The 27,843-nt window shown below is 42.0% G+C and overlaps 1 protein-coding gene across 1 annotated transcript in view; it reads right to left on the bottom strand.

Moving 5' to 3' along the window:
* The window catches only part of LOC125426223 (fibroblast activation protein alpha), an 81,529-nt gene extending 54,256 nt beyond the window's left edge, over nucleotides 1-27,273 (bottom strand). Inside the window, exons 1-11 of the mRNA XM_048484483.1 lie at nucleotides 27,100-27,273; nucleotides 26,685-26,814; nucleotides 18,898-18,993; nucleotides 17,361-17,455; nucleotides 17,187-17,261; nucleotides 15,905-15,957; nucleotides 14,005-14,077; nucleotides 11,630-11,750; nucleotides 8,483-8,637; nucleotides 6,528-6,631; nucleotides 5,979-6,114 (exon numbers count right to left, since the gene is read on the bottom strand). Of these exons, the coding sequence (XP_048340440.1) occupies nucleotides 5,979-6,114; nucleotides 6,528-6,631; nucleotides 8,483-8,637; nucleotides 11,630-11,750; nucleotides 14,005-14,077; nucleotides 15,905-15,957; nucleotides 17,187-17,261; nucleotides 17,361-17,455; nucleotides 18,898-18,993; nucleotides 26,685-26,814; nucleotides 27,100-27,105 (1,044 nt within the window). The 5' untranslated portion in view covers nucleotides 27,106-27,273. The remainder of the gene's footprint in view (nucleotides 1-5,978; nucleotides 6,115-6,527; nucleotides 6,632-8,482; nucleotides 8,638-11,629; nucleotides 11,751-14,004; nucleotides 14,078-15,904; nucleotides 15,958-17,186; nucleotides 17,262-17,360; nucleotides 17,456-18,897; nucleotides 18,994-26,684; nucleotides 26,815-27,099) is intronic.
* Between the last annotated feature and the right edge of the window lie 570 nt (nucleotides 27,274-27,843).

Here is a 27,843-nt window from a genome sequence, read left to right as displayed (position 1 = left end):
CCCCTTGGAGCTACACCTCTGGAGAGCAAGTTGGAGACTGAGGGAAGCACAACAGTGGAAGTGCTTTGCTGCCTTGGAGGCTGCTTCTTCTTCCTCTTTCTATGTGTGGTGTGGGAAACCACCTTTCAGTGTTAGATGTCTACTACTTATCCTTATCCGTATTCTAGCGACACACACAGTTCCTGCCATTCCAATTAGTACCTAACTAGTCCTTATGAACCAGGCCTAATTATCAATCCAAACCTAACAAACAATGCAGAGTAGATGGAAAATGGCCTCCTGAAAGACGCGCCCCCCCCCCTCCCAATTGTATGCTATTTTATGCTCTGGGTTTGTTTTTATTAATGCAAACATTTAATGCTTCTCTGGGTTTCCCCATCAACTGGGGTTTTAACAGTTATTTGCTTTTATCATTACCGTATATACCGGCGTATAAGACGACTGGGCGTATAAGACGACCCCCCCACTTTTCCAGTTAAAATATAGAGTTTGGGATATACTCGCCATATAAGAGTACCCGGTGTATAAGACGACCCCACACTTTACAGATGATTTCCCAGGGTTCAAAAGTAGTCTTATACGCCAGTATATACAGTAAATGATTTTCATCTTGTTTTGTTGGTGGGCAGGCAGGTCAAACAATTTTTGCTCTGGAGACGGAGAAAGCTTATAAGACTCCCCCAGTCTTGTCTCTGGTACACGGGGTTGCCCTGGCCTGGCTCAGAATTTTTAAATTCTGGATTCCGAGTACACTTTATGGCAGGTTCTCGTAGCCTATTGTATCAACTGCTGTCAGAATCATGTCACTCTAAGTGGATAAGTATAATGGAAAAGAAATTACTTCTGGCCCAGAAAACTATTATCTTATTAAAAGAAGGATCCTAGAGAATGAACAACATGAATTGTTGAGAGAAGCAGGCATGAGCTGTCTCCTTAGGAATTAAATTATTGCCAGGCAAAATGGTTGAATATTTATCTCTCCTCAAAAATCCAAAACGTCACAGGGTTTATTCATTAGCTCATTTTAATTCCCTTCCATCTGTTATGTTATTCGGGAGATTTCAGAGAATACCATTAGATAAAAGAGTATACTCCTGTGCAATGGGAGCTGTTGAAACAGTTCAACACATTCTATTGGCCTGTCCAACTCACAGAGCATTGCGTGAAAGATTGATCTCTCCTATCCTTGAAGAAAAAAGGAAAACATGTTTTGCACTTTTGTATTTTATTCTGGTTTTAATGCCAATAAAGGCTGAATGAATGCATGAAAGAAAGGGTCGCCCAAGACAGATATCCCAGCCCTGTTCCCAAAAGAGACTTCTGAGGGCAGACTCTATGACATCAGAGCCCTATTGAATTCTCTCCCCTCCTCCCTCCCAAATTCCACCCTCCCTAGGCTGCGCCCCCCAAATTTCCCAACAGGAATTTCCCAACCCTACCTTCTCCAACCTGGTGCTGTTATGTCAATGTGGAAGTGGGTCTGTTATATTTTTCGTATCACTTGACATTTTTGTGTACCTGGGATTCTTGGTTTTTTGTTACGCTGACTTCTCAGCTGAACATTTTAAGTTCAATTACTGCTATCGCTGGCTTCTTAATAATGTTAGGCTGCTACAGTTGTTTTATCGACATTTTCATATTATTTTATTGCTGGCCTTTGAATGGCTCTTAACAGCTTAAAGATGTCAACAGTTAATACGATACTTCTACGGAGCATGTCAACATTTACTGCTGGTTATTTTAATTCTTTATTGATTGGTTTTATGGCCTGCTCAGAATATGGAAGCCGGACCATGAAATACATCTCTTGTGTTTGTGCTTTATATATTTGTCTAGTTTGGAGCTGTACAGCATATGCAGATGGGGGAAATAAATCCCTAGCCATTTCTGCTCAGGAAAAGGCACGGAGGGGAGGCAGGAGTTCCTCCTTGCCCCATGCAACTATCTCAAGTCAAACTGGGCTCCTGAAGGCTTTTTAAAAATACCATACCCTGCAGAGAAAGAGAGTCTTCTGGCCCTAGCTCATTACAAAATATTGTGTGTTGCTTGGTCTGCTCATGGGGAACCAGGGAAAAGGGGTGGAGGATATGCTTAAAATAAATATTTAGCATGTGTGAAAGTAACACATACCGTTTTCTGGCAAGGCACACAGGTTGCTCTAGCACAACCAGCAGATTCAAAACAGTATTCTACAACAGGGAAATCACAAGGACTTGAGCATTTCATTTTCTCCTCTTGTACTATTTCCCCTACTCTGGAAGCCCCTAAAACCTCTCCCCCTTTCCATTTCCTTCCCTCCTTTTCATCAACCAGCCAACCTACCTTGATCTTTATACCTGTGATTTCAGCTTTTCCTCCTTCTCTACCTTGGAAGGCATGGGAAAACTATGGCACAGTTGCTGGACACTGAGCCCAGCCCAACCCAGCTAAGAAGTGGGAAACTTGTAGGGGCTTTCCTCTTTCCCTCCTTTTGGCAGACCCTTACTTTTACCACCTTCCTTCCTGCCAACTAATCAACCTATTGCTTAACTACCCCCTATCTACCAATATATTTATTTATACTCATCATTTATAACCTGCCTTTCTCCATAATAAGGTGCTAAAGCAATTTATATAATTCTTTTCTCTCCACGGTATCCTCACACAACCTTGTGGGGTAGGTTAAATGAATGTTTGACAGGTGAAAGGTCATCCCCTGGGCTTTCATGTCAGAGTGAGGATTTAAACCTGAGGTTCCCAGATCTTAGTCTGAAATTCTAGCCATTTTATTTATTTATTCGATTTACACCACACTGGTTTGCAAGGAAGCTGCTGTTGAACAGTAACAAGCAGTTAGGTCTGGGTGAGTCATGCAGGTCTGCTAGTAGTAATTCATAGGGTGGTTACTGATGGCCCCGGACCCACAAAGTCCAAAACAGACCTGGAACTGGCCATGCCAGAGACACATTCTGTAAGGTGTGACTGCCTAACAACTGTTGCGACTGTCTAACAACGGCCATTGAGGGCATCTGTTTCTTAAAGCTACAGGTGTTGCTTCTATTATTGGGGGGGGGGGGCAGTCCCCCAAGGTATTTTTTAAAATTTCAGATTACTCTGCAAACCTGGGGAGTTTTCCAGGTTTCTGTCTTGTCTATGGCCCCAATCTCTAGATTTACATAACTTCAGATTTAATCCTGTTGAGAATTAGATCTATTGATACAGATACAGGATCAGGTGAAATGGTGCAAGTACAATTAAACTATTGCTAGCTCATCTAATGCATTTCCCTGTAAAGCACCCACTATTCAAATAATGTGCTGGGCTCATATAAAATTAAACACAGCTGCAGCTCAATTCAAGTGAAAAGTGCAAATAGGCCCTTGATACAACTAATAAAGGTAGTATAATTGACTTCCACAGGGCTGTTTATATTTGAAAAGCTGGGCAAAGGTATTGGACTAGGGACATTCTGCCTGATGGTGCAAATTCTTACTTGTATTTCAATTTTTACTCATAAAAACAGATTTGCCAAGTCATTGGGATATTTCCTTCAGCAGCTTTTAAGCTTGTGCTCAGTACATACACTTTTGGGCTTGCAGAATGACATTCCCTGGCTATATTTGACCACTCTGTTTTTATTATCTCACAATATATGGAGTTGTCACCATCTCTTATGCATTATAACTTCCGGTTTAATCGGAAAGCAAAGAACGAGATGGAAGTATTTTTCCTGCGCAGATCTTTTGAGCAAACACGGCTTAATGGAGTTCTCCCATCTGCTTGCACTTCTGTTAACAAACCACTGGTGCACAGATTTATACGATAAAAGCACTTTATAAACACACTACAAAAGAGGTTTCAGCAGCTATTTGAAGAGGCAAGGACATGCTGAGAAGCACAGTTTCTGACTGGATGTTGCCAAGATGCTGACTACTCTAGTTCCAAGTCCAGCAACTCCTTCACATAGGTTAGAACAGTGTTTCCCAACCTTTTCGAGGTCAGGGTACCCTGGACCTCACTCTTCCTATCTCACGGCACCCCTGCCGCCACCCTCCACCTTCCCCTCCCATTGCCCCTGCTTGCCACACCCCCACCTTCCCCTCCCAGGGTGAAGGGAAGCACTGGGGAGGGGGGTGGCTGCTGACCTTGTGGCAGGCCCGCCCCTGCCCCATGGGCCAGCTCCATGTCCTTGCTGGCGCCGGTGGGAGACACCACAAAAATGAGGGGGGAGGGGCGGTAGTGTTGCCGCGGTACCCCTGGGACATGCTCACGGCACCCCAGGGTACCACGGTACCCTGGTTGAGAATGGCTGGGTTAGAACATGGATTAGAACATCTAGAACACATTGGCCTTTTAATAACAATATTAGCTCTGCATTGCATGCACAGGGTTTTGGCCTAAGGGTGTCATGGTGGGAAATGCTGGTCACAGCTGATTTATGGTGACCTCATAGGGTTTTCAAGGCAAGAGATGCTCGAAGGCGGCCTGTCATTGCCTTCCTCTGCGGGGGCTGAGGCAGTTCTAAGAAACTGTGACTGGCCCAAGGTCACCCAGCAAGCTTTAGGTGGAGGAGCAGAGAATCAAACGCAGTTCTCCAGATTAGAGTCCACCGCTCTTAACCATTACACCACACTGACTCTCTCTGCCTAAGGATGTGGTGATGAAAATCAAGTGACAAGAAATGATTTAAGTGGGAAAGATGAATGAACATAAGCAAGGCTAAAATAAATGGGTCTATAGTAGCAGCATAAGTCAAGAGGGAAGCATAGGTGTTTGGTCTGCAAGTTCTTCCATTTCAAGTGCTCCTGGGAAAGTCCCCAAAAGAAATGTGGGGGAACAGGTCTTATTCTTTCATGAAGGATGGCACAAGATTAAGTTACTGCAATGATTCTGGATATGTATTCCACGTATTGGTTTTAACCTAAAATTGTATACAAGTCCGTCAATATGCTGTGGATACAGAGGCTCATTCCGCACATGCAGAATAATGCACTTTCAAACTGCTTTCAGTGCTCTTTGAAGCTGTGTGGAATAGTAAAATCCACTTGCAAACAGTTGTGAAAGTGGTTTGAAAGCGCATTATTTTGCATGTGCGGAAGGGGCCAGAGAGAAATTTTTGTCTAATTTTTTCCCCCTCCTTTGGTCTAGAAATAATGTACTTATTATGGAACAGAAGTGGTACAATATTTTATCAGGACCAACCAATGGCTCAAGTGAACAAACACACTTTCAGGTTTCTGAGAACTCTTCATCAGGCTAACTGTTAAGTAAAAGGTCTGGTGTGGTGAACAGGGCTAGTGTACTTAGGAAGGCCCGCAAAGATCGAGTTTCAAATACCTGCTCATCGTAAATCTCAATGGGTACAATCAGACCAGTCATCCTTCTGTAACTTACTTACCACTGAGAACTGTTAGGAGGATAAAATTTTGGGGAAGAGAATCGCAGAGACTAAAATAATAATATAAGGAATTAACTTTGGCTGCTGTATTGACAGAAAGCTTGCAATTATCTCCACAGCTTTTGAATACAACTCCACAGTCCTTTGAATACAACTTGAATACTTACGCTCCCAAATTCTGCAGTCCCCCTATTTCTTTTGTTTTGGTTAACATCCTGTCTGATAAAGAATTCTGTGGAACTCCAGAATGTTAATCTAAAGCAAGTCCAATGCCATCTTAAAAACTAACAAAAAAATTTTCAGGACAAATTTCCATCTGCCAGACCTTTGTTTCCAGAACACCTACATGAGAATACATTTTGCTAGTGTTGAAGGTTCTACTGGAAAAGACTAAATTTCTCCCCCTCTGAGAACGGCAATGACAAACCACCTCCGAACGTCTCTTGCCTTAAGAAGTATTATGCTATTCTTGAGTTGGTATATTTTTTTAAATGAACAAACACGATTGCCTGCATTTTTTTGTATATAATTATCCTGCATGCTCATCAGTGACTGCTTCAGCAACTTTATTTCAAAAGCAAGCTCTGTTGATAAAAAATACCTCTGGGCATATCCAGGATCTGGAACGGTCGTTGTAGTCACAAATAGCCAAGACAGAGAAGTTCTGGACTCTTCTCAGCCATTGAACACCAATTCGGTTATCTGTTACCCATGTGATCCAAGTAACATAATGATCGCTGGAAATGAGAGAGGTAAAAGAAGGATGCTTTTACTATGAGAACAGTGTGGTGTTGTATTGATGCACTTATTACAGATCAGACTATGTGTTCTGAAGGCCCTGGAAAATCAAGCACAACTCTTTCCACTCTTGATCCACAAAACACATCAGAGCGACCACACAGAAAACAGCCCTCCAGGAAAAGTCCAGGGGTCATTCCGCATGGGCCAAAAACAGCGGTGTGAAAACAGTGTGAAAATGGTGTAAAAGGGTCTAAAACGGTGTAAAAGGGTTTATACCATTTTCACACCACTGTTTTTGGCCCATGCGGAATCAGCCCAGGTCAACTGAAATAATAGTATTTTTCTATGGAAAAGAGAAACATCAAACAACAGCAAAGAAGCAAAAAAGGTAAATATAATATCACACTACCTTGGTGCAATCATTGCTGGAGCAGGTACTTCCATAGGACCTAAAACTTCAGGGTTCGTGGTGTCTATGACAAACACTTTAACCGTAGGGTTTTTAGCCCCAGCCTTCAAAGAAAATGTATCATCAGGTTATTCAACTTGATCTTTGGATTATTCAGTTAAGATATTTAAAAATAAAACATGGGCTTCAGTTTTCAGGATAATTTTTCCCCAGCTGCTTCAGAGACATATGAAATGGTTTTTGCATGACTTTGTGGTTAAAGCACTGTGCTGTGTTTGAGACATTTTTTTTTCAGTTTTATTATTATTTATTAATTTTCCTATATTGCCCAACTCCCAAAGGGCTCAAAAAAATTCTTGTTCAAGTCATCTTCATGCAGGCCACCTGGTTATTTACTCTGAATTTATATGCATATCTTTTTGCCAATAGAAGTGTTCATAGTATACTCACATCAGTTAACTTGGCTTATGACAGGTGCCATTCCCATAGTAAACATTACAGTATGATTAAGTGTTTATATATATAAACCTTTATTAGGCATAGAATCCATATAACAGCCAACATTGTCCAAACAAGTATCCCATACATGAGAACCATCGCAGGTAATCATTTCAAAGTTTCTATAAGGAACCTAGCTACAAAAGTTAAAATCTCGGAGGTGGAATTGTTTAGTAGAAACGTAATCTTCCCCACAGCAGAGTATTCATTAAAGATTACAGGACAAAGAGCAAAAAGTCTGGTCCTAGATCCCTCGTATTTGGGGCAGTCGAGCAATATATGTTCCATGGTTTGAATCGCTGTGATACAATGGGGACATGATTATGTATTTTTTGTAGCGATTGGTTCCCCCATTTATGTTCCCTTTTAAAATTTAAGAGGAGGATTCAGTCCCTAGTCACACACTTCCCTTTCTTCGTGGATTTTTCGGTAAATAAGAATCACTTCATAGAAAAGTGGTTAGATTAGTCCTAGGGAGACCCAAGTTCATTTCCCCGCTCAGGATTAATCTCACTTGGTGACCCCGAGCTAGTCCTTCTCTCCTATTCTAACCAACCCTACAAGTTGTTGTATGCATGCATTTGAATTTATTTTTTTAAATCTCATTTCCCTCCCAAATGGGGATTCAAGGCAGCACAGGACATCATTCTCCTGTCCTCCATTTTCCACAATCAATAGCCTGGGAGATTGAGTAGGCTCTGAGAGAATGTGACCAGCCCAAGGTTACCCAACAAGCTTCCCTGACTGAGGGGCCCAAATCACATTATATGGCAGGGGTCTGCCAATTGGCCATGCTGGCAGGGGCTGATGGGATTTGTAGTCCATGAACATCTAGAGAGCCGCAGGTTGCAGACCCCTGTTATATGGGATCTCTTGTGACAAAACAAAATGAAGGAGCGGGTGAACTTTGAACTCCGTGGAGGAAGGGAATGGCTGACAAAAAAAACCCCAGTAACAATGAATAACTACTGATACAGATATCAACCATGAGCAGAACTCTAAAACTCTGAGAGCTGAAAATGCATTTATGGGGAAGAACTAGCTTTAGCTCTTAATCATATAACTTTCAAAATATACACTGATTTTCAATTGAACACCAAGAACGGAGGACAAGGCTGTGACTCAGTGACTTTGTGCATTATATATATGCATAAGTATTCCAATCTAAACTTTGGAATTTTCACTTTTAAAAGCAGGTGTATGGAAAGGCCATTCTAGAGTACTCTGGAGAGCCACCGCCTATCAGGCTCCAGACAATAATGAGCAAGACAGGTTGACTCAAAGTCCACTACTGTCCTGTTGTTACTAGTGCACTCCTAAGTAGAGTCATACCTTTTGAAGCCCACTGAAATCAGGGGACTTAAAAGGGTGCAGAGGATTGCACTGCAGAAAACAAAAATATTCTGCATGATAAAACTTTGTTCAACTGAATGATGACCTTTTATTAAATAACCTACCTTTGGATAGGGAATAGTTATTTTTCTAGGATACTGATCCACACCATAATACGAGTATTCAATAACAGGTATGTCTGAATCATTGAACTGAATATATGCCATGTTCTTTCCATTTGGAGACCACCAGAGTGCATACTTTACAGCAAGCATTTCCTCTAGGAGAAATCAAGTCAGAGGTCATCCTTTTTTTTACTACAGAAGATTATGTTATCTACTATTACCTTATAAGGGAACAAATATATACAAAACATATTCTCTATTCAGAAACAAAGGCACCATACAAGAAGGCTGTACTAGTTAGTGATCTAGTTCTTCCACAGTAACAAGCAAATAGGTAAAGTAGTATGTAGGGGTTTGTTTCTGTTCTGCAGATGTTCTGAAGCTCCTCTTCTTCTGGCTGAGCAACAGAAAGGTGATGGGGGAGGGGAAACAGGTCACACGGTCTGCTGCTGACATAGTGCACTAGTTGTGAGGATGAAATGGAGGAGACAGGAATGATGTAAGCCACTTTGGGCTCTCACTGGAGAGAAAGGTGGGGTATAAACAGAGGTGGTGGGATCAGCAGGAGGTTACTTCACCAGTTCCCAAGAGTGGAGTTACTCATTAGTCAATGTGTGCCGAGAGGGTTACTTAATTGGGTCTGCTTTTCCGTTAAGAGAATTCCACTAGGTCCAAAAAATCGCACATAAAAGTCCTGTTGTTTCCTATGTGGCTGGTTAGCGAAGGTAGAAAACGGGATAATTCTCCCTGTTGAGCTGTTTTAAAAACATGTTTTAGAAATATGGTAAAGTTCCTTGTTTAAGGAAAGTATCCTTCTTTTTTGAATTTCTAGAAACAGAAATTAAAGCTGTATTTGAAAGTATTAAAGTAGTACTGACTTAGAAAGGCAGCATTCAATTAGAAGAGAGCTGCATTGCTGTTTCTGTTGGCAGTAGACGATAGGACTTGCTATAGTGAGTTTAAATTATGGACAGAAAGATACCAGCTGGAAATTAGGAACTTTTTTTTACAGTAAGAGTTTTTTACAGTAACAGAGAAATTATTAATGCCCCACCCCCGGAATGCCCGGCCACGCTCCCATCGTGCCCCACCCAGCCCCATTGGCGCTACGCCACTGTTGGAATCCCACCACTATGGGAACCTGTTACTAAAAATTTTGGATCCCACCACTGGGTATAAATCAAGTAAATATCAAATAGAGCTGATGATGGAGGCCAAAAAAAATGTTGTTTGACTGGTGGTTGAGAAGAAAGCAGGGGAAAACAAGGATATGAGGACTGCCAGGAGGAGGGAAAGAAGAAAAAGCAGGAAGGGGATACAAAGGCATTTGGGATCTCCACTGCGCAACTAAACTGGGCTCATGGCTGGCCAGACTTTTCCCAGGGAGAAGCTGCCAGGAGCAGGGAAGAGGGAAAGCCAAAGCTAGAGGGACAGGGAAAAGGAGGTTGGCTGGTGCACAGAAGGATAAAAGGAAAAGAGGAAGAAAAGCTATAAGACTTTCAGTGAATGGAAAAAAGAAATTGTAGAGGAGGGGAAAATGAGATGCCCTTCACATGTACTTTGGGGTCCCCTCAGAGGCGTGGCACCCAGGGAGCCGGGTGAGGTGCGACGTCCCAGGCAGAGCAGCGGCAGAGGTGTGGCCAAGCCGTGGAGGGGGCATTCTGGGGGCATTCTGGGGCAGGGGCGCACTGTGTGCATATGCCCTGAGCGCAGTTTCCCCTCACTCCACCCCTGGGTCCCCTATTTGTGTATATAACAGCAACAAACTTTTTATTGCATTAGCAACAAAAGCCAAAGCAACACTACTTGTATATTTATCAGTCGTTACAATTTATGAACATAAAAATGTTTTATGTTGATTATTTTTACAATTTAAGCAGGGTTGATGTTTGATTTTATTGCTGTGTAGCATTTGGCAAATCATACTTGTCGAATGATCAGTTATGATGATCAATAACTAGTTTCTCCAGAGGGCTTCATGAAGACACAGTTGAAGTCCTTTCTGTCCTTCAAACAAACCTTCTGGAAATCCCATTTTCATAGCAGTTGAATGTTGAATCCTTCTCTTTTTTTCATTCTGGCCTTTTCACTGTTAACTGCAGGTGGAATCCCTTTATAGAGATAGATTTGGCCCAAGTCTGCGAGTCAGAGATTCTTAACATGGGTATTTTGTTTTAGAACCGTTCTCATTTTAAATGTTAAGCTTTTCAAGCGGAATGTTCTCAAGCAGAATTCTACACAGATATATTCAGTCAGCTTTACTTCCAGGAACGTGTCCTTAGAATTTCACTTTGGGTTGCCTCACCCCTGTAAGGGGAAGGGGACAGTGGTGGGATTCAGCAGGTTCGCACCACTTCGGCAGAACCATTTGTTAAAATGGGGTTTGTAAACAATCAGTTGTTAAATTATTTGAATCCCACCACTGGAAGGTGATCCCCCAATTTGGACCCCTTCCCCCTGGCACTTTTCAGACTGCTGATGGAGGTCTTAACAACCGTAAATTGAGGCTTCAGCCTGGTCACCGTCAGCATGTTGACATCACTTCCAGAAGTGACATCATCATGTCAGCGACTACATGGGAGATGTTCTGCTATTTGGGCAAAACCAGCTTCTACCATAGAGCTTCACCCAGATACCAGAGTATCTCCCACACTGCCAGGAACATTATGTCATTTCCAGAAGTGACATCAATGGGCCAATGGTGAACAGGCAGAGGCCTCAATTTTCAGCTGATAAACCCGACCTATCCCCATCCCTAGCAACCCTAATTGCACTGAATGTCTTTCATCATGCAGTTTCTTCTCCCATTTCACAGGCCACTTTATAGGCCCACTTTATAGATTCAAATTCCATTATAGAGCAAGAAATTTAAAAGCAATGTCCTAGTGGTGTCTTTCAGAAGCAAAAAATGTCTTAGAGCTATAGGCAAAAAAGTTACATGCTGTAAAATGAAGTAAACAATTTTATGTCAGACATCTGAGGCAACAAAAGGCGTTGAAGATATAAAAAGCTCAAATAAAGCATGTTAAGAAACTATATTTCTTTATGAGAAATAAAAACTTAATAAATAAATATAATAGGGTGAAGGGTTTTTTTCTGGCCCAATCACCTTACATAGTAATAATATTAATCTTAAAATGCTGTTACCTTCATAAACCCAGTCTGGAATTCCATTAAATATCTCATTCTGTTTTCCATTAGTAGTTATTTGAATAGCAGGTTTTCTAGGATCTTCTTTCAAATATATATTATTCTGATATACATATGCCTGTGAGGTGGAAAAATCCAAATTTTTGAGGCAATTATACAAGGCACAATGTTAATTATGTAGTCAAAGCTGTTGCACATATGTAGTAAATGCTATTTAAAATCAAATACATTATTTGATCCAAAGAGCCTTGTTTCTACAATTTCATGAGAAGACGAGTGGGGATCATATATTACTCTCTGAAAGTTCTGTTAGTGTAAAACTGACGTATTATAAGATGTCTAATGTCTTTGCTACCCCTGATAGATTTGTGGAGAAATGGTCCGTGTTTATTATGAATTGGATGATGAAGTCCAAGATAACATTGTACTTTAACGTGCACTTGAGGAGAGCCAGTATGGTGTATTGGTTAATGTGTCGGATCCCCACTCAAGCCATGGAAGCTTGCTAGGTGACCTTGGGCCACTCACACACTCAGCCCTGACCCTAGCAAGTACTTGTATGGGAGAACTCCAAGGAATATCAGGGATCTGAGCAGTGGTGGGATCCAAAAATTTTAGTAACAGGTTCCCATGGTGGTGGGATTCAAACTGTGGCATAGCGCCAATGGTACTGGGTGGGGTGCGACGGGGGCATGGCCTGGCATTCCAGGGGGCGGGGCATTCATGGGCAGGGCTGTGGCAAGGACGCAGCCGCTGCGCCGGTCCTTGGGCGGGAAATGAACGCACGCAGGCGCAGGCTGCCACGCACGCCGGTGCACCTCCTGCTAGACTGCTTCAACTTCTGCGCGCTACTGCTGAGAGGAGGGGCGTAACTAAGGCAAAAATCACATGGCAAAATCACCAATTAGTAACCCCCTCTCGGCACACACAAATAATTAGTAACCTACTCTCGGGAACCTGTGAGAACCTGCTGGATCCCACCTCTGGGGTCACCAGAAATCAAGTGTAACTTGGTAGCAAAAAAATTAGATTGAGATTACGGTACAAGTATTTTATATGGAATGCAATCACTGGCTGTTCTGGCATAGGTTCATATATGACACATAATTAGATGGAATTAGAAGGGTTTTTGTCTATTTGATAGAGCTAAATTTGTATTGGCATGTTTTCTAGTCATATTTTGTAAACAGATTTGTAAAAGATATAAAAACAAATTACGGTCCAAGTTGTAGGAGATGACTCACTGTTTAGGGCTGCAGATGAGAAAGAGAATCAGAATTCCCCTGTGTGCAAGGGAAACATCCCTCTGGCATATACAGATATTCGATCAATCAGTGGATATGATGTAGGCCTTGGATCAGACATAACTGGGCCAAATTCCCATTCAGCTTTGCTGCTCAGTGGGGAGCCTTGAGCAACTAATTATTTTTCCCTTTATTCAATTCCATAGATTTGTTGTGTGAAAAAAAGCACATATATTTTCAAATTTACCACCTTAAGTTTCTTGGAGAAAGAGCAGAAAAGGGTTTGGAGCGGCCCAATTCCTTCAGTTTTGCTGATAAAGAATGGCATGATAAATACATACACTTTGACTCACATCCGTGTGATGGCTTTATAGACAAGGACTGAGTCCATATTCAAGTTTTTGTGCACCCATAAGCCCTGTGCAAGCCAACTGCACCTCCACCAACAAGAACATGGGGCTCTCTTTAAACTGAAAATCCTTAAACCTTTCTTCCTGCTGATTTCCTCAGCTTTAGGGGAGAAGCAGAGAAGATGGTTATGGGATCCTATCTAAACAAAAGTTAGATGAGCAGTGTACTCTCAAAAGGGTGGGGATGGGTGGGCATCAGAGGCAAAGAAGCACTGTGTTGAGGTAACACTTCCCCATCCCCAGTCTCAGTAACAGCATGATGCTTATTTCTGATCCAGCAGAATCCTTCATTTTAAGAAAGCAAGCCCACTTTTGTCCATTATTTAATTCACTAGTCCAGTGGTTCTAGGTCTGTCTTGGGACACTGAAGATGTCCAGAATCTGCAGTTTTCAGGAGTGTAGTAAGCAGGCTCTACTGTCTTGGTCCTTGAACCTGGATCTGTCAAGTTCTGAACAAGCCAAAGCATTTTGCCCGCAGCCAAACACTGTCAGCCCTACTGCTAAAGCACCTGATTTCTCTGTGTACAGAGTTCTAATGTAGCATAGCTCTATGCATTAGCAAAGTGTCACCTTTAACGTTCAATATTTTTAAACACAGTTGATGAACGCAGATAAAAGGCCGGTGAAAATGATGCCTAGGCAAAAATCAAAGGCAAATAAAATCTCATTTAGGGCATGAAAAAGTAATATTATTCTCACGCTTCACCAGCTTACTGACCAATTTGTGTCCAGTGGGTGACCAGGATATATACTGAATGTTGTCTGGAAGCTCGTATTCTTTGGCAAAGACCCTAAAACAGCAAAATAATTTTGCGTGAATTAGTATTATTGCATGAATTAGCATTGTTATGATGCAGCCCACTGATTCGAAGGAAGGGCGTGAAATTTGGCGGCTGTTAATATCCAAATCCCCCGTGGCAAGTTCACTGGGTGACCTTGGGCAAGCCACACACTCTCAGCCTTGGCCCTGGCTAGTGTTTGGAAGGGAGGCCTCCAAGGAATACCAGGGTTGTGATTCGGAGGCAGGCAATGGCCAACCACCTCCAAATATCTCTTGCCTTGAAGACCCTACGAGGCCACCATAATTCAGCTGGGACTTGATGACAAAAAAAAAAGAGAGAGAGAGAGAAGTTCAATGGATTAAATATACTCAACCCCCCCCTGCTGAATCCTCGGTGTTTTTACACTGCAGCGTATTTATGCAGAAAACTTATATGCTGCCTCTACTGACACCTGCTTAAGGCAGCTTGCAAAGTAAAAACAATACACTAAAATTGTGTTTAAAAAATGTAAAAACAGTCAATACTAAAATAAGCCATAAACACAAGCCAGGATAAAAAAAACAGCATAACTTTGAGCATCTAAAAATGATATCCATAAAACAGTCCTCGGGATAGAAATAGACAATAAAAAAGAAGGAACCCAGCAGTTAAACCCTTTGGGGATAGGGCAGTATAAAAGTCCAATGAATGAATGAATGAATGAATGAATGAATGAATGAATGAATGAATGAATGAATGAATAAATAAATAAACAAACAAACAAACAAACCTCTAGAAAATAAGTCTTGGGCAGCCCCATCCAAATGTGGTTGGGGTGGGGGAGGCCATAAGGGCCATAGTGGGCAGTGTGGCTGCCTTGTGCTGGTGCATTTGCCTTCCCCAGGGCACATACCTTGGTGGAGGGGGCAGATGCGCATGTGGCTGTTCATATCACAGCCCCACTGCTGCAAAACCTGGAAGTTCGGGCGGCTGTGTCCCACTCTGGGCGCTCCCAGGAATTAGGGATGGTCATGCAGCACACCAACCTTTGGATTTATGCCTGTCTTTCAGTGGCAAACTTCAATTCAACCCTAGGGGGCTTCTTGGCATTGAGGAGATCCTGGGGCTTATTGTGCTCCCTGTGCCACTGAGAAGCCCTTTTGGAGGCAGCAGAGTGGTGCTTCATTTGGGCCATGGCCTGCCGCCTCTGGGTTTGGATGGGGCTCTCAGTCACTCTGGCTGTACACTTGCTGAACTTACTGTGCTTCCATCTATCACCTCACAAACACTCAAAGCTTTTATGTCTGACCAATTTTTTTTATCTTACTTTTAGTTTTAAAAAATCCTGTCCATTCTAAATGTAAGATTTCTCCATGTTATACCCACAGGATATTCCTCATCACACCCTAATGGATTTTTGAGCAAAAATAGATTGGTAAGATGACTGTGGATAACGTGACTGTTTGATGAAGCTACCTCAGTTTTCCTAAAAGGAAAATATGCTGATAGAAAGGAATGTAAACAAAAGACTGAGCAGATGCTACACAGATGTAACTGTAGTAACAAGTTTATTGTCTTAGCCATAGGCCTTCACAATCTCCTCATACCAAACATAACAAAATTAAAACCGACACAGAAAACAACCCATGTATACCAATATAGCTACACAAATATAACTGGGGCTTCTTCCACACATGCAGAATAATGCACTTTCAAACTGCTTTCAATGCTTTTTGAAGCTGTGCGGAATAGCAACATCCACTGGCAAACAGTGGTGAAAGTGGTTTGAAAATGCATTATTCTGTGTGTGCGGAAGGGGCCTGGGTTTCAGTACATAAAAAAAAGTATTATCCTTACCCATGGATAAGATCATAAATGTGATATGATGCTGTATAAGAGTACCTCCAAAGCTGAAAAAAAAGTCACATCAGAAAGGCATGATTATTGTGTGAAGCCTCTTCCCAAACCTTCTACAAAGGCCTTTACTCTTTCCAATGTCCCAGCTTCTTTATAAAGCATGATGTAAACAGCAGGAATATCGCTATGATAGCTATGTGATTTCTAAAATGTTATGTCTTAGACCAGTTCTCACATATGGAAGCTCGTGGAATTATTTTTAATAGTACTAGTAGCTCCATGTGTAAGGCAAGAAAATGTTCAAGTTACTCATTATGTAGACTGCCCAATGGCTTGCAGAGTTTCCACTCTAGCACCACACCTTCCAGGAACTAGTGCAGAGACTAAATTGACTGAGAAATTAGGGTGATCTACAAGGTAATCTTGACCTGGGTGGCCAAGGCCAGTCCGATTTCATCAGATCTTAGAAGCTAAGCAAGCTCTGCTCTCATTAGTACATGAATGGGAGTTCATCAAGGAAGTACATGGATGGGAGAGTCCATCAAGTGTTGCCACACAAGGACAGGCCTCTGTTCATCTCAGTTCATCTCTTGTCTAGAAAACTCTATGTGGTCACTATAAGCCAGATGGGATTTGATAGCATTTTACTCAAACAAGTTAATTTGCTCTCACCCATACTGCCACTTCCACATTGTGCTGATAACATTCAAATTTGTCTTTTGCATACACAGTCTCCTCATGTTATTCAATGTATCAACATCACTCTACGATATCTATGTATCTATACTGGAAACCAGCATGGGGGCATTCACTGCTCCAAACTGAGGGCAAGAGAAGACTAGGGAGGAAATGACAGGATGTCAATTGGAAGACTTTCAATGACTTTGCAGAGGAAAAAATGCAAACAGTTTGATTGTCGCCATTCCCACACTTCCCTCAAAATATCTAAATACACCCCTGACTGAGAGATGGGCAATCCTCTTCCTGTTAGAGAATCTGCCCAGCAGCAGAAGGTGCTGTGCATGTTATTTTCCTACAAAAAGACTTCCTGTCAAAATCACTAGGAGAAAAGAAGAAATTGACCCCTAAGACACGTTCTCTCAGCAAACGCAATGGATTTCGTCAGTAAAAATAAGGGCAGTGAAAGAATCCTTTATGGCCATTTATTTCTCCACTATAATTCCTTGTTCACAGCCATACCCGCCCTGAATTCTTTACGGGTTCCCACTTGCAAAAAAAAAAAAAAGACCCCTATCATTTAAACAATAAACACACATTTTACCTTAGAGTAATTGCTTTCCAACAGTATAAAATTCTGGTCAGCGGACAATGCATAGTTGGTGGCTTTTACTTTGCTCTGGAATGTTAAGAGATCAATTAGAATCCTGCATATGATTGTCCCTTCAATTAATTCTCATTCCATCCATTTACTGCAAACCTCATTTGTAATACATACAAGGGTGCTGTTAGACACAAGAGTGACTGACTGCCCAGATTCAGCGTTGTACAGAAGAACATCATCTTCTGCAGACTGGTAAAGATATTCATTTCCTTAAGGAAGAGAAAAACAATGCTTTAGTTGCACACTAGATGTAACTGCAATTCAGTTTCACTGCAGCATCTTGAGAAGTCTAGTAGTCTAGTAGGATTAGAAACAGAAGAGTTGTGCTATTAAGTCTTCCGATCTACGTGGATACATAACAATGTTATTTTGATGCTGTCATTCCAAAGAACCAAAAACAATACAATAAGATCCATAGAATATTTGGGCGGGTGGGAATTTAAGACTAGCTAGAATGGAAGCTACACTTTGCTGAACCTACAGAACAAAGCCAATGGCCTCCTGTTTAGGAATGCAGTTTACAGAAGGGATATCTCCATCCATCCCACGTTTCATAATATAAATGCTTTATTTTTGAAAAGCAACTCTACAGTGCGCTATGCAGAGCGATTCTCTTTTACTGAAATCAACTGACTTGGAAAGGTATAACTATGTTTAAGATTGCACTATTAGACTCTGAGTCATTATTATTATAAACAATTCAATTGTTTATAAATGTGCATGCCAAAACCCCCCACCTTTGCATTAGAAAAAGGTGCCTGATTATCTGTGTGGACGACATTGCTAAATTATTGCAAGAATTTTTAAAGAAAAAATACTCTTCCAAAACCATTGGTGTTTTTGCAATTTGATCTTGAATGCATCCAAAAGGGAGTTTTATTAACCTTGTTGAGGGTCTTCCCTTCCCCAATTTGCTTGTGTCTCCCTCTCACAAATCTGAAACTGTACTTTTTCCATTTGTTTCGCATTAAGGGCTTGCCTTTCTGCTCCTGTGGAGTAGCAGAAGCCACTGAAAATGGTGCTTTCCCAGAGCTAGCGAAGAGTTCTTCCATGTGGAAGGAATGCAATATGCTCTAATATGCTAGACTGCACAGGATGGATTGTTTGAACATAGAATATAGCTCTCAGAACATAGCACTGAGATACAGTGGCTACATACATAGAGAAAGTCAATGGGCAGGCCTCCCACTGTAGCAGGAGATGTCTTTAAAATTTTCTGGTCCCTGCTGGTATTGGCCAGTGCGGGAGGGGTGGGGGTTGATGGGAAATGGCAAAACCAATACCAACATCTTCTTGTTGGGCAATGCTCTAGGATTTTTGGATGAGTCCTAGAGTATCTTCCTGACATTACAGGTTTGCACAGGAAGTGATGTCATGCACCAATACAATGCTGGCATACCTATTGCCATCCCTCAGTCATCACAGAATCATCATAGAGCATAGGTGTCAAACTCGCGGCCCTCCAGATGTTATGGACGACAGTTATGGACTCATGCTGGCAGGGGATGATGCGAACTGTAGTCCATAACATCTGGAGGGCCGCGAGTTTGACACCTGTGACATAGAGAAATGAGTTGCCAATCACCAAATTCTTTTCTGAATGTTTAGAATGTACTGGTTAGATACGTACATGTGTACACAAATAACTTACCTGAAACCCAGTAAGGAGAATATGTTTTGTACTGGTAATTTCCATCTAGATATTCTTCTAAGGTTAAAGAGTGAAGATTGTCTTGATCTTGCTGAGCTTTAGAAATAGGACAGAGGAGACAACATCGGTAACAAGTTTAGGAAAGGGCGGGAGCTCAGCAAGGAATAATGCCATAGAGTCTACTCTTCAAAGTCGCCATTTTCTCTAGAGAAACTGATCTCTGCCATCTGAATATCAGTTGTAATTCCAGGAGATCTCCAGTCGCCACCTGGAGGATGGCAACTCTACAATCATCCAATTCAAGTTTCACATCAAACTGCCAAATTTCAGACATCCAGTGTAATTTTAGAGAAAACGTCATTAAAGCTCTGAAATGACCACATCGTGTCATCGTCATTTTCCTTTGCAGCCTTTGTCCCTTACAGAGTTCACAGGTTGGATCCAGTGTAAGAAAAACTAAAAAGTGAATTGTTGAAAAATATGGGTCCAGCAATTTGTGGGCAAAAGGACTGCAGGATCTTCCTCACTTTCCCCTCCCCAGCCCCCTGGAGCCATTTTCAATCCTGGAAAAGTTTATACCCAGAGTCAAGATACTCAAGTACTAATAGCCCCATTAGTCAGTTGGCTGCATTAAAGAGAAGGAAGGGGGTGAAACCACTGTTTCCTTTCTCATCTATGAGTGGGAATAAATAGCACTTTCTGCTGGCAGTTTGTGGGATCCAGACCACATTTTGCACAATCTTCAGTTTAACGTTTCCTTTTGCATTTACTAATTTATTGTTAGTATAATTTAAAAACAAACGTAATTGTCCAGCTAGAGGTTTGACTTTCCTACCGGTGATTTTATACACATTTGGGTTAACATTTGATAAATACTATATCGAGAAACTGGTGAAGATTAATATTGGTTTAAATAATGATTTAATGTTCATGGGGGTAATGGAGGATAGAAGGATAGATAAAAAATATAGCTATATGTATAAAATAATGATCAAAGCAGCACATGCAACAATAGCTTTAGGCTGGAAATAAAAGAAAAAATGGACACTCCAGAAATGGTTGGAAGATATTTGGGAACAAGTGACACTGGACATTTTCGATATAATAACAAAAAATAAACTGTGGCAAGATAAACACAGCGAAATTTTGAAGATATGGACAATATATGTGGACTGGATGAAAGAAGCTGGAGTCAATGAGGAAATATGGGAGAAGAGATTACAAAGAATGAACTTACTGCTGTTTGATAAAATCATGAAGAAAATACAGGGGGGAGGGGGGAAAGGGGGAAATGTATTGTTTGAAAATGAATGAAGAAGAGTATCAATATAAAATGGAATATTCAAATGATACAATAAAAAATTAAAAACAAACATTTGACAAATACATAGGTGACTAGGTTTTTTGTTTGGCCGTGTTCAAGACTGGATTTTTTTTCTTCTAATCTTGACTGTGTGGGGATCCTTCACTGATTCATCAGAATATAGGCTGTTTTTACACAGCACAGTTATACTGGGTTACAACTGGTATCTTACAGTCTATTTTATCCCGGTTTCTCCCACATGGCTGCCTGTTCCCGTGAAGGAATTGAGTGATGATCGGGAGGAAATATTTAAGTTTGTTTCGCTCAAGCCTGGGTTTTTAGTATTCCTACCACAAGCAGAGGTGTATCTAGAAAACTGGAGCCCGAGGACAAAACCTGAGTTTGCCCCTCCCAGTATGGGCGGCCACCCTCCCCCTCCACGACCAAACTCGGCTTTGAAAAGGTTCACCACCACTGTGCTAGCCTAAAAAATGCACCCCTTGCAGGCCACAAACTGAAAAAACACTAAAAAATACAAAATATACACGAACGAACCTGAATGTTTTGCGCCCTCCACTAGGGAGCGCCCAGGGGCATGGGGTACCCACTGTCCCTAGGCAAATACGCCACTGACTGCAAGTGTACCTGCGCATGTGCAAACATCCCCGGTGTCCTGCGTTCTGATTGGCTGTTGTTTTGGGGCGGCAGCTTGAATGAACATCTCCATCCTGCCTTTTGAATTGCTGGCGCCTGCCTTTATACCTGCGTTACACGTCACATCACATTCCTGCTTTACATCTGCTTTACACACATGCGGAGATCAGGAGATCAGGGGGGTGGGCAGTGGGAAAATCAGGCAGCTGGGAGGGGAAAAGTAAACTGGTTCTGCTCATGTGGTGTTTGCACACACAGCCGTCAAATTCAACATGGGATTTTTGAAAAGAATTGCCAAATTTGCGATTTTCGAAAATTCTGGGATGAGGGAAATGTCAGGACTGAGAACCATGCGAGCTTCTTGGCTAGACTGGGATATTTCCCCTGCTCAACCTGGGATATTTGAACCATGCAGAAACTACCATAATCCTGGGAAAGCTTAAGTCAACTAACCAACATAAACCAAAATAAATCTGAAGACATTTCAACTACAGCCCAGTTGGGTTGATAACTGCTTTGAGTTATCAAAACAGTCCAGACAGAGTGATAATTTTTTTGTGATACCTATTATGAATATTAAGATACTCATTAGAAAATACATTAGTCAAAATGAGGAACTTACTAGTGGAGGAAAATACACGCAGACGTTTCCCTCACTCACACTCCATAAAAATCTGAGTCTTCTTTCACAGTCACAGGGCTCCTGAGTCACACTTTTAGTACAAGGATTATTATGAACTCAGTGGCCCACTGAATACTAAAAGAGGGGGGGGGCAAATCATGCTGAGGAAGAAGAAGAAGAAGAAGAAGAAGAAGAAGAAGAAGAAGAAGAAGAAGAAGAAGAAGAAGAAGAAGAAGAAGAAGAGGAGGAGGAGGAGGAGGAGGAGGAGTTTGGATTTATATCCCCCCTTTCTCTCCTATAGGAGACTCAAAGGGGCTTACAATCTCCTTGCCCTTCCTCCCTCACAACACCCGGTGAAGTAGGTGGGGCTGAGAGAGCTCCAAGAAGCTGTGACTAGCCCAAGGTCACCCAGTCGGTGTGTGTGGGAGTGCACAGGCTAATCTGAATTCCCCAGATAAGCCTCCACAGCTCAGGCGGCAGAGTGGGGAATCAAACCCGGTTCCTCCAGATTAGATACACGAGCTCTTAACCTCCTACGCCACTCCAGCACACATTCATATCGGTGGATTTGCCCTCTCTGAGGTACTTACCTCAGCAGAGGGAGAGAAACATCGGTTGGTGGCTGTTGCTGTGACACACAGCGCTTGGACACTGTGCCCAGCGCCTCAGCAGCATTCCCATGCTGTCATTAGCTGCGTTGGCACAGCAGGGGTGGTCCCAGGGGTGGAGCTGACATTAATAGGTTTCTACCTTGGGTTTGTGACAGTTATGCCATGGCCCCGGCTCTTGGACTATCCATAGAGCCCAAATGGAAGACTCTCTTGGCAGTGTGGGGCAGTGTTTTTTGTTGTTTGCCTCCCCACACTACTGGAAATCCCTTTTGGAGGCAGTGGGGCAGTGCCATTGTGGCACTGTTGTTAAATTAAATTATTTGAATCCCACCACTGGGGATAAGCATGACAAATTCTTCCTCAACAAGTAGCCTGCTTGCTACAAAGAGGTACCTAAGACTTTATCACTATTTTCCAAATCTTGAAAGTCTGCTTGATCACCACCCCTTGCATGCATGCAAAAACTGATGATGAAGGAAGCCGACAGGAAGCAAACTGTTCAGTTTGAAATGTGGTATTGGTGGAGAGCTTTACGGATACCATGGACCACCAAAAAAACAAAACAAAGAAGGAGGTTCTACATCAAACCAAGTCTGAATTCTCCCTCAAAACTAAAATGACTAAACCATTGTACACATCGTGAGAAGAAGAGTCTCACTGGAAAAACACTAGGAAATATTGAGGGCAGTAGGAAAGAGGAAGACCCAACATGAGATGGATTAACTCCATCAAGGAAGTCATGGCCCTCAATATGCAAGACCGAGCAAGGCTGTTAACAAATAGAATGTTTTCAAGATCACAATGATGCTATAAATTGGAAGCGATTTGACAGCCCATCACACACACAACCACCTGAATGCTTCCTGGAAACGGACAAGCAGTGCATGAAAGCAGCAGCTTTGTACTGTCAAAGGACCTCAGTAAACCAATATTCAAAGCTATACTCTCTCTGACTCTGGAGGTTCTGTTCAGCTAACAAAGCTCATAGGTGTTGGCCACTGAGCCAAACAATTTGCCACTGATCCGAAAACCATCATCATCATCATCATCATCATCATCATCATCATCATCATCATCATCATCATCATCATCATCATCATCATCATCATCATCATTATTATTTTATTAGACTTATATACCGCCCCATCCCCGAAGGGCTCTGGGCGGTGTACAACATATAAAATACAATATAATTTAAATAAACATTTAAAAGCAGCGATAAAATTTCCCAGTGCGTATTCCAAATATAAAGACTCAAAATTTAAATTTAAATTTAGATTTAAGATGTAAGGTGGCGTCCAGCATTCCAATAATATAAAATCCCTCCCTCCCCACGGTAAAGGGAGGCAAGGCGAGTCTTATTAGATGATTAGCGGCCCAGATGTTAAGGGCCAGGGAAGGGGCACCATTAGCGGCTGGAAATTCTCCCAAAGGCCCGGAAGTGAACAGCTCACCTCAGCAGGTCCTACAGAACTCCCTAACTCAAGCAGAGGGCCCGGACAGCCGGAGGAAGAGCGTTCCACCAGGCCGGGGCCAAGGCTGTGAAGGTCCTGGCCCGTGTGGAGGCCAGCCGCATCACCAATCCCCTTTTGAATTCTCTCAGTCTATGGCACCACCACATTTAGTGAAAGATTCCATAAATTAATTGTACATCTTGTTCTCAAAAGTAGGGTTCCTTGCCCGTTCCTATCCTGAACCAGTTTTGGGGAACTTAACTTTTCTTTTCCAAATGTCTGAACCACATTCTTGACTCCTATCTCTGTAACAAGGACAATTTGGGACTTCTGCTACTCCTAAGGTCAAATATTCACTTCTGTTAGCTTCAACGGGTACATATTTTTAATGGCAACATTTGGTATTTTTCTGTAAGGTAACTATTACACGTCAGTTTTATTGTTGACACTGCTCCTCTCTAGTATTAATGGAGAAGAAAGCTGTCAAGGTTTTTTTTAAAAAACGACAGAAGGGCAATCCAGATGACTTAAATATCACTATCAAAGCAAACACTGAGTTGATAAGCTTTGAAAATAAAAGGGTTGTGGAAAAAGTTAATTTCCCTTGAAAACAACATGACACTTTCTAATCCAGAGCTTTAATGTGGAGGATAAAACCTTCCCCTGGAATCCATGTGCCGTTCATAGACTGCCTTCCGCAATATGTCCCTCCCCATGCTGATGTAATCTGTTGAGTCTTCACTTTATGTGCCCCAGCAGCTGGAGAGTTCCCCAGGAGGAAAGATATAGCAGAGCCTTCATGGTGGTGGCACAAAGATTATGTAACAACCTTCCCCAAGAAAGCTCTTTTCACACTTGTTGGGTGGTCTAACAGGGCAGGAAAGATTGACGGAGGTCAGGAAATGCTTTCCCGCCAATCTCAGTTTGTGGTGGGCTAGCTCTGTAAAAGACTAGAAATTACGTATTGTTTCGAGGTGAACTGCTCTTTTACAAGCACTTTTACTTCTTCCTTAATCGTTACTTTTTGAGTGTTAGGGATTGCAAGTTAGAGTACTTCCTCTTGGATTGCTCCAGCTTCTTAACTACAGTGTTTTCCCCCAACTTTACACTGCAACAAATTGATAAACCATGACATGAGGAGGATTTGGGTGGGAGTCATGTCTTACAGAAAAATGGCGTGCTTAGCTATGAATGGTCCTCTTTTATTTTTAATGGGCTAACTGTCAAAGAACAGCTCTCAGGTGATCAGACAAAAGGGGGGGGTTAGTTACCAAGTGTGTGGGGGGAGGACTTGTCTCTGGGCTTGTCTGTCTCTTTCACTCACACGCAAACATCGTTTTTAATTCTCCGGGGGACTAGGGACCTGCACGGTGGCAAGTAGGGGAGTAAGATAGGATACTACCTGCTGGAACACCAAATTTCAATCCAAGGAACTTTGCAGGTGATCATTTTTTAGTTTGACCTTGAAAGACCTGAATTTTTTTTTTTTAAAAAAAAAAGCTGGCATGGGATTCAAAGTCTTTTAAAGCAGATCAAAAAAAAATACTGGGGGAGAAAGTGCACACCCCTATTCCTAACCTGTCGCTGGGGACGCTCTATAGATGCAGAGTCTTGTGAAGTGATGAGGAGACTGAATGATGGATGAGTCGGGAAACCATAGAGTTGGAAAATCACCAACTCACTTAATTGCATTGGTCAGACCTTGATTTTGCAGCTCAAGTTCTCCATCTGTAAAAGGGGGATAATACTAGTCCACTTTGCAATGCTGTTGTAAGGATTACTGATGTAATGACTAATACTTGAACTTATTTTTAAAGTGCCGTTTCAAAGACTAACAAATACATTTTGGCATCAAGGTGGTCTTGCATAGAAATAGCTGAACTGAACTATATTGTGACAAGAGATTTTGCAAGAGGAAAAATATCCTAATTTATCAGATGGAACCAAAGAAGGAATTGACCATATACTGTACGTGTCTGCAACAATTAACAGCAGTAAGCCTTTATGTATTTAAATAATATTTTGGAAACTTGGAAAGCTGCTGCTGTAGTCCAGCTACAGCTGTAGTGCTGTAGTGATCCCTAAGTAAGAGAAAAGATGCAATAGACCAGGGGTCTGCAACCTGCGGCTCTCCAATTGGCCATGCTGACAGGGGCTGATGGGAATTGTAGTTCATGAACATCTGGAGAGCCGCAGGTTGCAGACCTCTGCAATAGACATTACATTGTATAAGCCCCTATCCCTGTTAAATGTTGTCTGTATAAACCCCAGGCGACTGTGTTCAATAGAGATCCCACTGAGATCAACAGAACTCACTGCCCAGTTTTTATGTTCACAACATTTTTTGCCTGGGTGTGGATAACATAATTCAAGATTATGACTTGGACCTCCTGGAACGTTTCCTCATACAAAAGGGATTCCCATCTGCAGAGCATGACTTCCCCTCCCCCATCTCCCCACAACTAAAGGTGCTCCCTGAAACACTGATTCTGGGGTCCCTTTTCCACTAGAAGCAGCACTTCAGGAGGCATCTAAGGCTGCAGAGTGAGAAAACTGTGTCTTGTGGACAAAAATCCCTCATGTCTGAGGAAATGCTCCAGTGGATCCAAGCCAATCCATCAATATATGTCGAATGATCAAAAATGGTTTTGTGCTAAACAGGAAGATTTCACATAAGAAAGTACTGGATGAAGCAACTACCTGCATATTGCACATATCTAGGATAATAAATAAAGGTAACAGCAATAATCCTAATAATGATGAATCTACTTTGGACCCAAAACATCACAACTGACAGCACCTGAGACATACCATGAAGGTCATCAATTTCGAAGCAAACATCAACACGTAGATGGCTGTCCAAAACACGTATTGTAGCCTTGTCAAAGTACATTACTTGTGCGCTTTTCACCTGAAAGGATTTCTTGCATTGACACGTGCTGGCATTTGGATAACGTCACTCCAGTGGTCCTACACCTTATCAAATGCTTAGCAATGGCAACAAGGCAAACAACTTGAAAACGGAAAACCAATTCCTTTAACCAACCATTAGCTTCAAAAGATATTGGCAGATTTATATCTCTTTCCCAAATTCTATGAATGTTAAAACCAGTGGAAAAGAAGGCCACTGGAATAAGCCTTACCGGGCGTAGAGTTACGGGCTTTGAGTCTTTCCAACGTCATCTTACCTCCTGAAGGAAATAACACAATGCACATCACAAGCAAAGCCAGCAAAAGGCACGAGGTGACTCCAACAACGATTTTCATCCGGGTCTGCAGGATAGAAACCAGTTACAATCGAAGTCTTTCCTGAGAGCACAAAGCTCTGGTGGTTTTTGCTGCAGCTTATTCTGCCCCACCCTCCACCCCGGACAATAAGATTTCAGCCGTCATCTGCATTAAGCACGCCAACGGCAGTTCTCCTTGAAGTGTGAGCGGAATAATTCTTGATCATTTCTGCTATGGAAAACATCTGTCTGCCTCCGATATTTCCTCACAGTAGACACAGCCCTTTTTTAAAAGCTGAAAATCAAATTTTAGGAGGTTGTTTTTACAGACCTTCATTCTTTCGGATGCGTCCTAAAAGATTTCCAGCCCTCTTTCGCTCTTCTGGGTGTCGGACACTGGCTCTCCAAAAACTGCTTAAAAAGCAGAGTCAGCGTTCTCAAATGGAGGCCAAACTCTCAGGCAGACTTTTTTTCCCCCTACATTTTTTCCTGTACTGTGCCAAATTTCAAAGGGTTTCCATTAAATTGGAAACAGATTGGTGAGGGCGTTCTCAGTCCTGAATTGAACTTGTGGGTGGCTGCAAAGGGTCGTATCGCTTCCCTGTTCATGTAAATCATGACCCAAATCTGATTACATGCTGTGTCTGTGGGTTTTATGACTCAACACCAAATGGGACATGCATTTCTGCTTTCTGAGGAAAGCATTTACAGTGTGTTTTGGCATCATGTGTAGATATCTTATTTACAATTTAAATGGAAAATTCATAGTAAAGGAACAAATTAGTGAAAAACAAACAAACACATGCATAATACAATCCCCCACCCCCACCCCCCCACACACTCACACTCTGGCTGATTCCGCACGGGCCAAAAACAGCGGTGTGAAAATGGTGTGAAAACAGAATAAAGCCTTTTACGCCGTTTTAAACCCTTTAACACCATTTTCACACTGTTTTCACACTGCTGTTTTTGGCCCATGCGGAATCAGCCTCTGTTGGAACCAAGGTTTCTGTGAATGGGGCAAGTGTGCAGAAACAATTTTTACCAAGTTTACCTTCCTCCATCAGCTCTCTGA

This window comes from Sphaerodactylus townsendi, linkage group LG02 (genome assembly GCF_021028975.2).
Source record: "Sphaerodactylus townsendi isolate TG3544 linkage group LG02, MPM_Stown_v2.3, whole genome shotgun sequence".
Taxonomy (NCBI): Eukaryota; Metazoa; Chordata; class Lepidosauria; order Squamata; family Sphaerodactylidae; genus Sphaerodactylus; species Sphaerodactylus townsendi.
This window is presented reverse-complemented; position numbering and strand designations above follow the sequence as displayed.